Source organism: Panthera onca, chromosome E2, assembly GCF_046562875.1.
Source record: "Panthera onca isolate mPanOnc1 chromosome E2, mPanOnc1 haplotype 2, whole genome shotgun sequence".
NCBI classification, from domain to species: Eukaryota; Metazoa; Chordata; class Mammalia; order Carnivora; family Felidae; genus Panthera; species Panthera onca.
In genome coordinates this window covers 56,944,586-56,960,489 of record NC_138353.1, presented here as the reverse complement: position 1 = coordinate 56,960,489, position 15,904 = coordinate 56,944,586, and the positions used below count along the sequence as shown (strand labels likewise).

Genomic DNA, 15,904 nt, shown 5'->3' with positions numbered 1-15,904 from the left:
GAACAGATGAACACCTCTTTTTTTTTTTAGTTTTTCATGTTCATTTTTCAGAGAAAGAGAGCATGAGTGGGGCAGAGAGAGAGGGAAACACAGAATCTGAAACAGGCTCCAGGCTCTGAGCTGTCAGCACAGAGCCTGACGCGGGGCTCGAACTCACGGACCGTGAGATCCTGACCTGAGCCGAAGTCGGACGCTCGACCGACAGAGCCACCCAGGTGCCCCTATTCCTCTTTTTCTTTTTTTTTTTTAACACGTGGTACCATTTGCTTTATTATTTGGAATTTTTTTATTATACACAAATGGTAGGTTTTTCTGGACCATTTGAGAGTAAGTTGGCTACAGCATGGCCCTTCGCTTCTAGAACTTTAGAATATAGTCCCTGGAAAGCCTGTCGGGAAACCATCCGTCCGAGAGGGGACTGGGAGTCTCTGGAGGTGACAACCAACAGAGCGTGTGTATGTACGTGCATTTCACAATGCCAAGTGTCCGTGATTTCTTCGGGTTCTCAAAGGAATCCATGATTCCCCCGCCGAAAATAGGAGAGGAAGCTCCGAGGTAAACCACTGCCTTCGTTTTAAGCTGGAGAGCCAGGGAGACCCGGAATACTTTGCGGGAGAAGGGGGCGATAGCTGTTCTAAGAGTAAGAATATTTTTTTTACAAACCCACAGTACGGTTATCAACATGAGCACGTTTACCTTCAATGCAATGGTTTAATCTAATCTACTGTCTGTTCCAATTTTGTCAGTTGACCTAATAATATCCTTTATAGCTTCTCCCCCGACCAGGATGGGTCCGGCATCGGCTGGATAAGGCGTTTATGCGGCCTATCTCTTTAGCCTCCCATAATCTGGACTGTTTCCACAGCCTTCTGTGGGATTTCTGACACGAAAATTTTGGATGAATATAGCCCTTCCTTTTTTAAAAAAAATTTTGTTTAACGTTTATTTACTTTTGAGAGAGAGACAGAGACAGGTGCGAGCGGGGGAGGGGCAGAGAGAGGAGACAGAGAATCTGAAGCAGCTCCAGGCTCTGAGCTGTCAGCACAGAGCCTGATGCGGGGCTCGAACTCACAGACCGCGAGATGCTGGCATGGGAGTGGAGAGGGAGAAAGGGAAGGAGAGCCGGGGAGCCCTGGCTGGGCCCAAAGACATTCAGAGGAAACCAAAAGGAACCCTGATCATGCAGGCCAGATAGAACGTGCCAGAAGGCCAGGCCTGCACAGGCCACCCTGGGCCACCTGTGCGAGGACAGTGTGTCCCCCTTGCAGATGAACTAGTCCGTGAGGCTTGGAGCTGGACTTTTCTCTTCGCCTCTGGTCCCTTCCCTCCTTCCCCGACCCTGCCAGCTGGGAGCAGCGTGCCGCACAGATTCTCAGAACCTGCCCGTTTTAGGCGTGTGGACGAGAAGCCTCGGGAAGGGGATGTAATGTGTCAATTCACACAACCTGAGCTGAAAGAGCTGGGATGGCCTCAGCTCTGTGCCTCACGACCCTCGGCCAGCGCCTGCCCGACCCGGCATTTGACCTCTAACGAAGGGGCCCCTCCAGGAACGTGATGTCAGCTAAAAATGAAACAAAGGGCTGTCCCCCAGAGCCCTGTGGCTCCCTGGTCATCCGAGGGGCCCCGCCTGAGACTGCACTCAGCCCAGCTCTGCCTTGGCAGTGGCCTGCACCAAACAACACGTGAAAAATGTGGCGAGACTTTGATAAGTCACCTTTGCTCTTGGGGACAAAACCAAGGGCGGCAGGGAACGGAACGAATTTGGGCGCCCCAAGTTACAATTAGCCAATCTTGCTGTTCCAAAGGCTTCCACTGTACTTGGCCAATGACCAGCTTAAAATAAGATCCCCTGGGGAGCTTGGCAGTCCCAAGCTTCAGGGGTCCCCTGCCCGCCCCCCCTCCCCGCAACTCCAAGAGAAACATTAAACGATATTAAAAAGTGATGTTGTGGCTTCTCTGCTGTATCGGGGCAGGTCTGGTCACGGGGCCGCTGGGTGATGGGTGGTAGGGGTCAGGGGTCATCCACCCCTGGGCCACAGCCAAGACCGATTGGGAGGGACAATAGTTGGTTTCCGGGCAGTATTGCTTAACTGTCTGCGATGTGCAGGGTGTTGTTCTAGCCCGGCAGGTGCCGGTGTGGTCCTGAGTAGAGAGGAAGCCGGGACGCAGGAAGTCAGACCGCAGATAATTCCAGAAGGAAATGAACTGGACCAGACCAGCATGGCTCGTGGTAAGTCCTAGGAAGGAAGAGCTCAGTTTGAGGACGCCAGTGATGTGGGGACATGCTGGGGCCCAACGTGGACAGGCTTCTGAGGAGGTCTCACTCGGTTCTCCCAGGTCTTTGGGTTCCCCCAGAAGCAAACCCTGAGCCAAGGATATACGTGCACGTGGTTTATCCGGGACCCTGGTAAATACTGGCTGGAGAGAGAGAAGCGAGTCAGGGAAGGGAAGGCAGTACACCCAGGGTGTGGGATCAGCCCCACGGGCTGCTAGAGCTCAAGCCCGTCCGCACTCCAGTTGTCTGGGAGACGGTGTACCCAGGAAAACGCCAAAGGGTTATTGTATGAAAGTAAATTTCCTGTCATCCGGATGTGTATTCCGGTGTCCCAACAGGTACAGCTTCAACACTTTCTAGGACAGACCCAGAAATACCAGTTAGGGATGTTTCGTTTCCAAATACGGGAAACCCTATTCAGACTTCGTTAAATAAGCAGGCAAACAGACAAAAGGAGACAGACTGGCTCTTATAACTGAAAATCCAGATGGAGTCAGGTAGGGCTTGTTCCAGGTGTTTGGCCAACGTCATCAATATCAAACAAGCTCAGATTCTCTGCATCTTCCCTCTGCCTCCCTCGGTGTGTCAGCTTCACCCCCAGGCTCCCCTCATGGCTGCAAGATGGCTGCCCAAGCTCCAAGCCTCACAGCCCTCGTTCCATCAAGCCCACGGAAGGCAGAAGCCTTTTGTTCCCCCAGAATCCCAAGCATGTGTTTTCATTGAGTCCTACTGGCTGAGTGGTTTACTGCCACAGCCCTGAAACAATTTCTGTGGCTACACGGATGGGTTTACTTGAGTTGGGGCTCGCCCTGGAGCCGAAGATAGGCTCAATCAATCCCGCCCAAACCACATGGCTGAGAATGGGGAGGGTGAGTCTTCCTGGAGGAAAATTGGGGCACCGTTCCAAAAGAGAAGGTGCTGGGCAGGGACCACATCATTCGGGACAATCACAGCGTCTATAGGGTGCCGGCTGCCCCCACCTTCTGCCCCATCACTTCACACACATTCCTGGATTCTCATGGTACCCTCTGAGGAAGGTATGATTATCCCCATTTTACAGACAAAGCAACTGAGGCTCAGGGAAGTTGGGTGAATAGCCCGAGTCACCTGGCCAACAGTGATGGATTCCGGATTTGAACCCAGTCTGGCTGGCTCCAGACTCTATGCTTTTTTTTTTTTTTTTTTTAACGTTTATTTATTTTTTTGAGACAGAGACAGAGCACGAATGGGGGAGGGTCAGAGAGAGGGAGACACAGAATCCGAAACAGGCTCCAGGCTCCCAGCCATCAGCACAGAGCCCGACGCGGGACTCGAACTCACAAAGTTGATGCCCAACCGACCGAGCCACCCAGGCTCCCCAAGACTCTCTGCTCTTAACCTCTACTTCCTACTGCCTTCCAGAAGCCCCTGTAATATATATGTATATTCCCAATGGGCTCTCTCTCACTATAGACATGGTGCTAAGATCTAATCCTCCCTGTAAGACAGTATTCCACAGGGAGGATATTCGGTCTTTGAAAGAAGCAGGCTTCCCGGTCCAGAGGGAAGTCCTGGCCCTTGGTTCTGCTCTGGGTCTCACACACTCACCAGCTCAGCTCGTTGGTGGGTTTCAAAGTTTATTTATTTTGTAATCTCTGCACCCAACGTGGGGCTTGAACTCACGACTCCAAGATCAAGAGTTGCACGGTCCTCCGACTGAGCCAGCCAGGTGCCCCAAGGGTGTTAAATATCTGTCAAAAAGCCCCCGGTCTCTGAGAGTCTCCCCTGTGTGAGGCCCCCGGCCAAGACTTCATGCACCTTATTTCGTCCACGAAGCGACCTCTAACAAATGAGAACATTGAGACACGGAATGGTCCCACAGATGGTAAGGGCAGAGTTGACATTGACAGCTTTGCCGGTTCCAGGGCCTGTCCCTGTGTTACCGACCAACTGGAGGCTGTCCTTTTCCCTTCCTGCTGGGGCCGGAGGCGGAGACTGCCACAGGCTTGCCAACATCCAGTCCTCTTCCACATTTCCAGTTTCCCTGCAGGTAGCAGAGCCACAGCCAAGGTTCCGGTTGGTGGAATGTGGTGGAAAGGGTGTGCGCCATTGTGGCACGGGGCTACACGGTCCTCTATGCTTTCCCTCCTGCCCTCACCCCACGAGCCCTGCAGATTCAGAGCAATACTCCAGGCCCTAAGCCAGGCGTCAGTAAACTACATCTGCCTCTCCTGTTTTTGTAAATAAAGTTTTATTGAAACACACGGCCCTTTCATTGCCTACAGTGCGTTGGGGGCTATCACCACAGAGCCAAGTCGTTGCAATAGAGACCGTAGGCCCACAAGTGGAAATATTTACTTTCTGGGTCTTTATGGAAAGTTTGCTGGCCCTGCCCTAAGTGGTGTGGCCCCAAGATGGCCATCTAATCCCCTGTGTCAATTGCACCAGCGGGAGAAGAGTTTCTCCCGAGTAAGCCACGGAAATTGAGGGGTTGTATGTCACAGCGTTTGGTCCACCCTGCATCCCGTTTCCTGTAGCAGCTTGTAAAGGCGTCCTCAGGTCAGAGGTCCACACCAAACCCTGGCCGCTGGCTCTGGCAGGGGTAAGGAGCCTCTGTCCCCAGTCACGTTGGCCGGGACCAACATCCACACATGTTGTCTTCTCGACCAGAACCAACTCTAGGCAATGAAATGTTTTTCTTTCCTAATGGCCCCAAGACACTTGTTCAGTCCTGTACATACATCGCAGAGCCATCAGCCTCTGTGATGGCCCATTTTTTTTTAAGTTTATTTATTTTGGTAGAGATAGAGCAAGCGGGGGAGGTGCAGAGAGAGAGAGAGGGAGACAGAATTCCAAGCAGGCTCTGTGTCGTCAGCGAGGCTCGAACTCACCAACTGTGAGATCATGATCATGACCCGGGCCACAATTAAATGGAAAATTTCAGAATCTCGTCTGACATCATACTCGAGCACGAGGTTTCTATTCTCTCTCCGGAACCAACCCCTGTAAAGAGGACATCCTATAATTGATTCATTTCCATTCAATGCTGGTTTATCAGGGATCTTCTATGTGGGAGACCCCTGCCCGGGGACACCGGGAGAAACAAACGGGGGGCCACCTCCGGGAGCTGGGAGCAAGACAGGTCTGACAACAGCCGAGAGCCAGGCACGCCACCCTGCTACCTTCCCAGTTCAACCACCGAGATCCCCACAGACTATGGCATCAGTGGCTGACTCACTTGCGGGGGGGGGGGGCTTTCTTTGAGTCGTGCCCAGCTAGATTACATCACCTTGCGATTTAAATACGGGGGCAGGGGGGCGCCTGGGTGGCGCAGTCGGTTAAGCGTCCGACTTCAGCCAGGTCACGATCTCGCGGTCTGTGAGTTTGAGCCCCGCGTCAGGCTCTGGGCTGATGGCTCGGAGCTTGGAGCCTGTTTCCGATTCTGTGTCTCCCTCTCTCTCTGCCCCTCCCCCGTTCATGCTCTGTCTCTCTCTGTCCCAAAAATAAATAAAAAACGTTGAAAAAAAAATTTAAAAAAAAAAAATAAATAAAAAATAAATAAATACGGGGGCAAAACTTCACCCCCAGGGGATCAGGCCAAGAAGACATGAACAGACTCTCCATTTCCAAAGCAGCCTTCGTCATCGTCCTCGCTGTGCGAAATGAGGACTGTCTTGGGAGGAAGGGCTCGGACAGGCAGATTTATGCCACGCGGGAACAAATGTTCCTTACTTAGCAGAACACAACAGAGTTAATGTCACTTTGAATAACTTGTTTACCCAGTGATTATGTGATGGATGGAAATCAAAAGCCTCATTGCATGAAAGTGTAGCGTGGGGTGGCTACTGTCGGCACCGCGGGGGGTACAAGAAGTAAATCAATTTAAATTATCTCCTGGGGACAGCAACGTGTAATAAACGGGCTAATTAATAGGCTTGGGTGTTTTAAAAATCCTCTCGTCCCTGAAAACAGTAACCAAGAGAGATCATTATTTCAGAGTCGGCCCCTGAGAAGTTTTCTTTTAGAGAAATGATGACTAACGGGTAAATTACCCAGCAGTTTCCTCGGGCAAATAAGATAACCGGAGCTTACCTGGCTTTGGGGCCTCCCCCCTGCTTCAAACTTCCCTGGGCACAAGCGCATTCCTGAGCACCAGGGGCCAAGGCAGCCCCTCCCCACCCACCCCCTCCCCTCCCCACTCACCCCCTCCCCTCCCCTCCCTTCCTCCTTCCCTACCCCTCCCTTTCCCTCCTTTCCTCCTCCCCTCCCCTTCCCTCCCTGCTCCTCTCCTCCCCTCCCCCTCCCTCCCTGCTCCTCTCCTCCCCTCCCCCTCCCCCCAGCAGCTTCCTGGGTGTTCTGCAATCACACCAGCTGGACCGCTTTCTTTCAACTGCACCTCCCACCTCGAGACCACCACCAGGCAGCCCTCCTGATTACTTGTCTAGATGCGGTGACCCAAGTACGCTGAGGTTAAGTGGCTGGCAGAGGCCACACACACCCAGGGGCAGAGGGGTGGTCCGGAGGGAGGGGACACCATGCCAGGATTTCAGCATCAGCACTGGCCTGGCCCCGTTGACCCAGCTTTCCAAGGCCCACCCGGGGGAGCAGTCTGTGGTCCTGAGCCTTAAAAGGGCTGTGGGTGCGGGGAGCCTCGGGCCGCAGGGTGTGTGGGGCCGGGGAGGGAGGGGGGGGGGGGGCGGCATGATTTCAGCCATCCCTGGCCCCAGGTCTCCAGACGTCCCAGTGGCCCGTGCACCTGTTCCGTGGACACTGTCCAGGCTGGCGGGGTGCCCAGGTGTCCAGACACATGCAGGTGCGAGGATGGTCTTCCCTCCCGAGGCCCTCAGGGCACCTGAGAGCCCCCCCTCCGCGGGCTCCCTGCAGCCCCCTGGAGGGAAAGCGAGGAAAAACGCCCACCAGGCCCTGCTAGGCCCGCAGGCCCAGGCAATCCCTCCATTCACCCAGGCGGAACAGCTGGGGCAGCACCGAAGGAGCCCTGCTCTGCACGACCCCCTCCGTCAGCTCCCCAGGGCTGCCATAACAAGTACCCCACCCTCGGTGACTTAGACAGTTATTCCCTCCCGGCTCTGGAGGCCGGAAGTCGGAGGTCAAGATGCTGGCAGGGCTGATTCCTTCCGGAAACTCTGGGGACAAAACCAGCCCGCGCCTCCCTCCCGGTTCTGGTAGCGGCTGGCCATCCTCGGCGTTCCTTGGCTTGTGGTCCCAGCGCTGGCGTCTCATCGTCCGTGTCCACACGGCCTCCTCCCTCTGTGTGTCTGTGTCTCCTCTTAGAAGGACCCCAGTCATGGGATTTAGGGTCCCCAGTCCCGGCCTCCCCTGGAGCAGGCAGGCACGACTGAGCCACAGCTGGCACCACAATAAAGTGACTCTGTGTTTACAAAAACCACAGGCCCAACATGGAGTTGCTTAGCCTGAGTTCCCACACCGAGGTTTGGGGTTTAATTCATAATCTCACGGCAGTTTCACTCTCCTTAGAAAGGTAGCCTTAACTGGTCAGTCAGGAATTTTTCAACCAGAGCCAGTGAGTCGGCGACCTGGGTCCTCTCTACCCCCCAAAGAAAGAGGAGGTAATCCGAATGATAAGACACTTTGCTTCTGCCCCTAGAAAGTTCCATGCCTGGGATAATCCTTTTTTGTTTTTTTTGTTTGCTAATAACATTCTTGCTCTTCCCCTCCTTGTAGAAAAACTTTCCATCTTGTCCAACTCCTTGGAAGCCCTCTCTGCTTGCTAGGGGGCCCCGCCCCACTCATAAATCTGGAAGCGAGAGGGCTGCAGGTGACCCCCTCCTCCCCAAAAAAGCCCAGCAACAGCTAGAATCCCCCAGAAACTGCACTTTTATTTAAGTCTCGGTGTGCCGTAGTCCCCACCCCCCACCCTGTAGGCCCCTCCCTGTAACCCCAATTTCTCCCATGCATCCCCCCGAGCGCCCCGTGCACCCCCCCCCACCCTTCCCCAGAGACAGCAGGGTCCAGCTTGGCTCGGGGACCTCGTCTGCTTCAGCAGGTCGGTTTCAGTCTCTGAATTTGTCCACGAGTGGTTTTGAGGGCCAAGCCCCCAGGCCCTGCTGGTCCAGGAGGAGAGACAGCTGCCTGCGAGCATCCTGGTAGGGTCCGGCCTAGGACAGGACAGGAGAGTGGGGAGGCGCGTGCCTGCTGGGGGTGCGGGACCGAGGGGCTACAGGGGTGGCAAGGCGCTGACCTTGGCTGCCTCGTAGGTCTTCAAGGCCAGGAGGCAGGACTTCCCGAGAGCTCTGGCAGCCTGGCGGAAGGCCCGGAGAAAGGCTGCCTTGCAGAGGCGGGAGGGAGGCCCGAGGGAGGTCCTGGAGTTGGAGAGAGGAGGTGTGAAAATCCCAGATGGCAGAAAGACTATCAGGCCCGCGCCACGCCTCTCCTGCCACCTCCTTTCTCGCCCTGGTGATCTTGGGTTCGCGGGTGTCACAGGGTGGGTAATGGCAGCACCGGCCACGGTCCCAGAGCTAGGACTACAACCAAGCTGGGGACCAGATATACTCTCCCTCCCCGTGGGCAGGGAGACAGGGACCCCTCACCACCAGCCCGCCCATCGGCCTTTCTTACTCGGCCTTCACACGCCCGGTGGCCACATCCACAACCTCAACGTCGGTGTCCCCCAGGCTCCAGTTGAGGCTCAGGCCATGGCAGGCACTGGGGGTAGGATCCGAGGGGGCCACAGGGGGCCCTGCAAACAGGTGCAGCGTGGTACGGGCATAGGGCCCCAAGACCCCGTCTAGGTTGGGCCGGGTGTGGATGGCCCTGCTCAGAGTTGGGGGGTCGTGGCAGGGGTCGGCTGTGGGGACAGAGGCACGGAACGAGGTCTGAGTCACACACACCCCACCCCCAGCCCACCTTCCACCCTCACCACAGCTCCCCCCCCGCCCCCTCCCCCACCAGGGGCCTCACCCAGGACAAGGCTGGTGGCGTAGAGGGGAGGCAGGAAGTGGGCGAGCAGGGCGCCACCCAGCCCTAGCACGACCCAGCGTGCCAGCTTGTCGCTGGTGGAGAGGCAGCCCACGTGGGTGTCGTGCAGGGCGGGCGCTACGTAGCTCACGGGCCTCAGCTCCCCGCAGATGTGGGCCTGCATGCGGGAGGACGGGCTGTGCAGGAGGCTGCCCTCAGCGGACGGTGGGAGGCTGCAGGGGGGCAGGGGGAGCGCAGGCACCGGACGCGAGAGTCAGGGCTGTCCTCCTAGCCCCCCCATCCTGCCCTCCCCGATGCAGGCAGACCGAGGGACCCCCCCCACCCCGGACCCCCAACATACTAGACGTCATGAGCAGCTCCCTTGGGGGTGTTGCTGATGTACAGGTGCAGGAAGATCCGGGGCTTGAGGGCAAAGGGGGGCCCGGGCCCAGGCTGGGGGGCCAGTACCGACCGTTCCTTGCCCTTGGGGCCACCCTGTGTCGCCAACAGGAGCTGCCGGAACAAGAACCTGGGAGAGGCAGGTGGCGAAGCAGCTGGGGCCGTGGGGCCCCGCGTCCTGCCCCGGGGCTGCCCCTGAGTGCCTGCCCTGCCCGCCCCTCACCTGCGCAGGGCCCGGCGGGCCACCACCAGCCCGTGGCCGTCGTGGAGCTGCCGGCCCGAGAACTGCAGCCGGCGGGCACAGCTGCTGCTGCCCGTACCCAGCGCCACCAGCTGGTAGACCTCCTTGGCATGGCCCCTGGCGCCGGGGACCTCTGTAAGGCGAGGGGGCGGAGATGTGCCAGCCAAGGCAGGGGGCCCAGGAGGGGGGTGGGGGCTGCAGGCTGCGGGGCGGGGCAAGCCCTACCTCTCTCCAGGATGACCGCAGCCACAGTGCCCTTACAGGCCCAGTATGGGGAGGTCTTGTCCACCAGACGGTCAAAGCCGGCGCTGACCACGGCCGCGCAGCGCTGCTCGTGGGTCAGGATGTTCTCTGCACGTGGGGGGGGGAGGGGGGAGGTGGGGGCCCCGCAGGCTGTGCCCCTCTCCTCACCACGGGGGCCGGGTCAATGGGGGCCCACCTACCTACACTCAGAGGATCGAGTGGAAGCCTGCTGGGGGTCTCTGGGGACTCTGGAAGAGAGACAAGGGGGCAGGTTGCCATGGGTACCAGCGCCTGCCCTCCGGTTTTTTGTCTTTCTGGAAGCCAAGAAGTTCCATCGGTGGGAGTGTGATCGGATCATCTTCCAGAAACCCCAAATTCCTGGGCTGCCCCCGGCCGGCCGGCCGGCCCTGCACCCCCAGGGTGGGGGGCAGGCTTCAAAGGAATTAGGGCAGGGGTCAGCTCACATCCCGCTCCCCGGCTCCCCACAGGCCAGGTCCTGATGCCCAGATGGTCTCTGCGACACCCCAACCGTGCACACGCCCCCACTGGGGTCACCGGCCCCCCTCACCTGGGCTCCCCAGCTGACTCCGGATGTAGCGGAGGGCGGAGAGCGCCGCCTGCTGTCTGGCCTCCGGCTTGCTGCTGGCCTTGACCGAGGGGCAGAGCAGGCCATCCACCTCTGCGCACGCGGAGAAGGGGAGGCAGGGGTCTGAGGAAGGAGGGAGGGGGGTGAAGCTGCGAGCCCACGGTCCATCCCCCAGGGGGCCCACCTGAGCCACGGCCCCCCTCAGCCGCTTCCTCCTCACCCCACCCCTACCCTCACTGCCACCTACTGGCCGTCGGGCAATTTTGCCACAAAAGAAAACCACGAAAAATAAAAGAGGGGGGCATTCACTACAAACGACATAATGACACGTGAAAAATGAGTAGCGATATTAAAAAGACTACCACAAAATACAACACGTTTGAAGGCACTCCAAACGTGCAGTGTGGATCCACGGCAGTCCTGCACGAGGAACGGATTTCGTTCTGGGGACCGTGGCCAAGGGCTTGTGTTCAAAGCCCCGCGTTCACGCACGGCATCAAATGGTTTTATTTGCTCGCCGATTCTGCTCCTTGGTCGGCAGCACGCTTTCTCTTTCTTGGCTAAAACGTCTTCCTTCTTTAAGAGAGGAATCCGTTTCCAAGTACCGGGCTGCCTGCGACGAGCCGAGGTCGGGACTCCTGTTGCAGGAGCCTTAGGGCAGAGATTCACTCCCTGTGGGAGGACATCCGGAATGCCCCCTGGCGGGTGCAGGAGGAGCCCTGGCATCGGAGAAGCTCCCGGGGCCGGATTGACCACAATGGGGCAAGTGAAGACACCTGGCGGACCCCCCCCCCCCACAACCCCGCCTGCACTCAAGCCTCCCCCCCCAGCTAACGGTGCCCATGGTGGGACAGAGCACAGGCCTCCCGGTGCACCCCTTGGTGCAGCCAAGGACAGGAGGTTACCACGTGCGCTCGTGCCCAGAATCATAACCTGAACCCGGTCCCGGGGAGACACATAAACCCAAATGGTAGGACTTTCCACGAAACCACCAGCCTTTAGTCTCCAAAAACATCAATTTTTCCTGGAGACAAAGACGGGCCGGGGAGTGGTTTCACATAAAAGGAGACTGAAGAGACGTGGCAGCTCCACGACAGGTCACGCCGCGTGCGAAAATGGTTATTACCGAGACAACCGGCAAAACGCCGGTGTGAGTGGTCGTTAGGTTACAACATTACATCAGTGTTCTCGTTCCCGAATTTGATCACTCGCCGTCGTTATGTAAACTAATGTCCTTGTTCTCAGGAAATACACTTAGGCATTCAAGGGGTAAACTAACTTTGGTCAGAAAAAAAAATAATGTATTTATAGATACATTAAGAGGGGGAGAGAGAGACATCCACAAAACGAAGGTGAAAAGGCTAACTGGATCTCGGTGAAGAGCTTCTAGGAGCTCTTCCTTACTATTCCTTACAATGTTACCAAATAACAGCTAGAACTAAAAACAGCGCCCACCCACATAAACAAGGGGCAGGGGTATCCTAAGCAGAAGGGAGAGGCGATATAACCCAGTGGTTCACACAGTGCAAATCGGCTACAGCCTCTCTGGCCTCAGCCTTCCCGTCTGTAACGTGGGGACAAGACCATGCCTCTCTTAAGGAGTAGTCGTGAACGCTCAATGAGTTCATGTGGCCGAAGCCCTTCCAACAGGGGCCTGGCTCATGGCCCAGGACCCAGGAAGGTGAGCTATGATCGTCTGTGCTGAACCCGTCTTCTTACTTTCTGCATTCTTGATGCTTCTGAATTTGGGGCTTTGATCCTGGAGACTGCCTCTCCTAGGACTGGCTAACTCCTAGAGAGGACAAACCACTTCCCTGCAAACGCACCTCTGACACAGAAACCAACCAATCCAGAGCTCATACCCCGGCCACCAACCCTAGATCACCCCACGGACAGGTACTGGGCAAGTAGGGATCCCCTCATAAGCCCAAAACTTACTCAGTGCCTTGCTTTGCACAATCCTAGGCTTACCCAGCGTACCTACCCTGCCTCAACCATTCCTTCCCAAGAAAACCCCAACAAAGGCCCTGCGTTTTTCTCTCCCCCCCGCTTCTGCCTCCCAACCAGTTCTGGTCCTGTCCCCTGTGGCCCTATGTGGCGAGGTCTGTCTCCTTTTCCTACGGGTCTGAACTTCTTCCTCTTTGATAGTCATTTCCACGCCTGCTGCCTTACCACCCATGATGAAAAGAAGACCCAAGTACGTTTTTAATACGGTACCTTTTGGGCTATTCACTTGGGGTTCTCTTTGGCAGTTGTACAAACGCACCCAACAGCTGGACAGATAACTCTCTTACCATCTCCTTAGAAACTGGGAATGCTCTGGCATAAGGGAACCTGGTTTTGGGACCTGGGGTCCTGCTCTGTGTGTCTGTGTCGGAGGTGGGGGGGGGGGGGATACACTGAGGAAGAGGAAAGGACAGGGTAAGGAATACAGCTCCATCCAGGGCTGCCATGATCACACTGGGCTTGAGAAGTCACTCTGGGAGCTACAATGTCGGCATGGCAACTACAATTGCATGAACTTGGCCCTCGGAAAAAAACAGTGCAGAAAGGCTGGGTGACCTGGGCCAAATCCCTTAACCTGTCGGAACTTTCAGAGGGCGACTTGCTGAGACCTCGCCAGTTGGATGTCTGGGGGGGGGGCTCACAGCAGGTCTCCAGCAGGCGGGCTCCAGGCTCAGGCCCAGCTCACGGTCCCTCCTCCACCCAGGGAGCGCTGCGATCGCGGGCCTCGGGGCCTCACCTGCCGTCTGGTCCTCTCGGAAAACCAGGGAGACGCCCAGACTGGCTGCATACTGCGTGAGCAAGGCCACGGCCTGGCCCGGCGGCGGGTCCTTGAGCTGCAGGCCCAGCTGTCCGGCCGCCTTCTGGAGGTCCCCGGCGGGCCCTGCGGGCAGGACAGAGACCCTGGGGGACCTCCCCATCCGTGCCCCCAAGTCTTCCCGTGCCCGGGGTGCCCCCAGCTCCCTGACTCCGGTCCCCGCCCTGGGCCCACCGTCCAGTGCTGCCGAGGCCTGGGGCTGCCCGTCCCTGTCGTCGTCGTTCTCCGCACTGGGGGCGACCGCGGGCTCCCAGGGGTCTTGGCCCAGGCTGGCTGAGGGCTGCCAGGGGCTGGGCCTGGGGTTGATTTGCAACGACGCCGCCAGGCGAGGCTTCCTGCGGCCGCCGTCATCCGTGCCTGGGGCGGCGCTGGCTGTTGAAGCCATGGCTGAACGCGGGGACCCGAGGGGACAGCTGACCCAATCTCGCTCTGACTGCGCCCTTTTACGCGCGTTGGCGCGGCTTCACGTGAGGAGCACGGGGCTCGGCGGACTTTGCCTGGCAAGCCCCGCCCCCACCTCGCTGCTGGCCAATGAGAGCCTGCAGGGCTATGTCGGACAGCCTGCCCAGCCAATTGGAAGGCCAGCCTCCTGGATCTCAACGGCCAGGATGCAGGGCCCCGGTTGAGCGATCTCGCCCTTCCTGGGCGGTGGGGGGGGGGGACTTCAAGCAAGGAGTCTGGAGGGGAGGAAGAGGAGCGAGGTTCCCGTTACGTGTTCTCCCAACCCCGAGTGGTCCTGGAAGTGAAGACCAGGGAAGGGGCCTGGGGATGCGCATGCACAGCCTCACCCTTGCTCCCGCCCCAAGATGCCCCCAACTACACTCATCACACCAGACCGCCCCCAACCAATAAGCTTGCGTGAGTCCTTAGGTGTTATCAATCAGAGCAGCTGCCCAGCATCTGAAGGATCTACTTTGGAAAACTTCACTGGAGGCCTTCCCCAAGCCTCTAGCCACAATTAACCATTTGGCACCCCCGGCTTTTTTTTTTTTTTTTTTTTTTTTTTTTCTCGAAGGGGTTTTAAGTTGGCTTGTAAAACTACCACCGGACAGTAGATAAGGGACTAGGGATGAAGGAAAACTAGCAAAAACAAGATGAAGTTAGGGATGAGGACAATTTACACACGGTCTATGATGCAGTACGCAATTGTTTTAAGGGGCCACAAATTTAACGGAGTCTTACCGGAGCCAGCGAACAGGAAAATGTGACCACTCGGTTCACAGTCCGGAAGATCTGTCGCCGTTGCTGCTGCTGCTATTGATTGCCACCTTTGGGTCTGACGGTGCTAACCAGGGAGCGTGGATGCTGGGGCAAAGAAGGAACAGTTGGTGGCTCCAGGGACGTTTGACCTGGGAAGACGGGCAGGAAAGATTCACGCGCACTGGAGAAAAAGTTCTCAGACACTTAGACTGAAATCAGACCCTTAGAAATTGATCTTTTAAAAATAATCGTTCTCAGGGATCCTGGGTGGCTCAGTCGGTTAAGCATTTGAATCTTGATTTCAACTCAGGTCATGATCCCAGGGTCCTGGGTTAGAGCCCATGTCGGGTTCCACACTGCGTGGGGATCCTGCTTGGGATTCTCTCTCTCCCTCCCTCTCTGCCCCTCCCCTGCTTGTACTCTGTCCCTCTCTCTCAAAATAAACATTTAAAAAATATAAAAAAAATAAAAATAATGGTTCTCAAAGTGTGGTGCCTGGATCAGCATCACCTGGGAATTCATTAGAAATGCAAGTTCTCGAATCACATCCCAGACCTACTGAACCAGAAACTCTGGGAGTGGGGCCCAACAAACTGGTTTGATAAGCCCTCCAGGGGATTTTGTTGCACGCTCAAGCTTGAGAGCTATTGGGTTAAGATAATGGTAAGATTTATGATTGCATGGTAGTTCTTACAGTGTGACCCCCCCCCCCCCCCCCCACACACACACACACAAGGGCAATCAGCATCCACTGGGAATTTAGCAATGCAAATGATCGGGTTCCACCCCACCCAGTAACTGTTTTACACGCCGGTCAAATGATGCCATGGAAGCTAGAACTTGAGAAGCAATGCTTAGAGCTACTATTTGCTTGACCACTGGGATTGTTTCATTAACTCTAGGGGTACCTGTATCGCTGGTTATAAAGCCTGCTTTATACATCAGATGTGAGGACAATCCTTTGGATTTCTACTCACTGATGCAGCGCTTGGTTCATAGTAAGTGCTCCGTACTCAGGAAGTGTTTGTTGAATGAATTAATTTAATACTGAACAGCAAGCCTGCAGAGAGGGGATTCGAATCCGCATCAAACTGGCCTTCATTGCACGGACCCGAGGGGACGGTATATACTTCTACTGTCCGAGGTGCCGCCTCCATGACCATTCTCCCTCCACCCGGGAGGTGGCGCTCCGCGGCGGCCGCGCAGGCCAGGCTGGGAGGCGGG

The 15,904-nt window shown here is 56.7% G+C and overlaps 1 protein-coding gene across 3 annotated transcripts; it reads right to left on the bottom strand.

Moving 5' to 3' along the window:
* Positions 1–8,223: 8,223 nt before the first annotated feature.
* ADAD2 (adenosine deaminase domain containing 2) lies at positions 8,224–15,896 on the bottom strand. Of its 3 annotated transcripts, XM_060628159.3 has the most exons (13): positions 15,658–15,896; positions 14,663–14,829; positions 13,655–14,216; positions 13,403–13,546; positions 10,642–10,782; positions 10,274–10,321; positions 10,056–10,181; positions 9,813–9,963; positions 9,552–9,719; positions 9,194–9,423; positions 8,852–9,080; positions 8,475–8,595; positions 8,224–8,391 (listed from the first exon to the last, which is right to left on the bottom strand). In XM_060628159.3, exons 3-13 carry the CDS (start codon positions 13,863–13,865, stop codon positions 8,287–8,289), a joined length of 1,674 nt encoding a protein of 557 aa, XP_060484142.3. In that variant the 5' UTR covers positions 13,866–14,216; positions 14,663–14,829; positions 15,658–15,896; the 3' UTR covers positions 8,224–8,286. The 3 variants fall into 3 exon arrangements, with proteins under 3 accessions (XP_060484142.3, XP_060484140.3, XP_060484141.3); XM_060628157.3 differs by having other exon boundaries at positions 13,403–14,216; XM_060628158.3 differs by having other exon boundaries at positions 13,403–14,216; positions 14,663–14,785.
* Positions 15,897–15,904: the final 8 nt, after the last annotated feature.

Excerpts from the sequence above, each read along its gene's own strand:
- ADAD2 (XM_060628157.3), bottom strand. The coding sequence starts at position 13,865 with ATGGCTTCAACAGCCAGCGCCGCCCCAGGCACGGATGACGGCGGCCGC. Across the intron at positions 10,783-13,402 it reads CCGAGAGGACCAGACGGCAG|ACCCCTGCCTCCCCTTCTCC; the intron begins GTGAGGCCCCGA and ends CTCCTTCCTCAG. Across the intron at positions 8,596-8,851 it reads ACCGGGCGTGTGAAGGCCGA|GACCTCCCTCGGGCCTCCCT; the intron begins GTAAGAAAGGCC and ends CTCCAACTCCAG.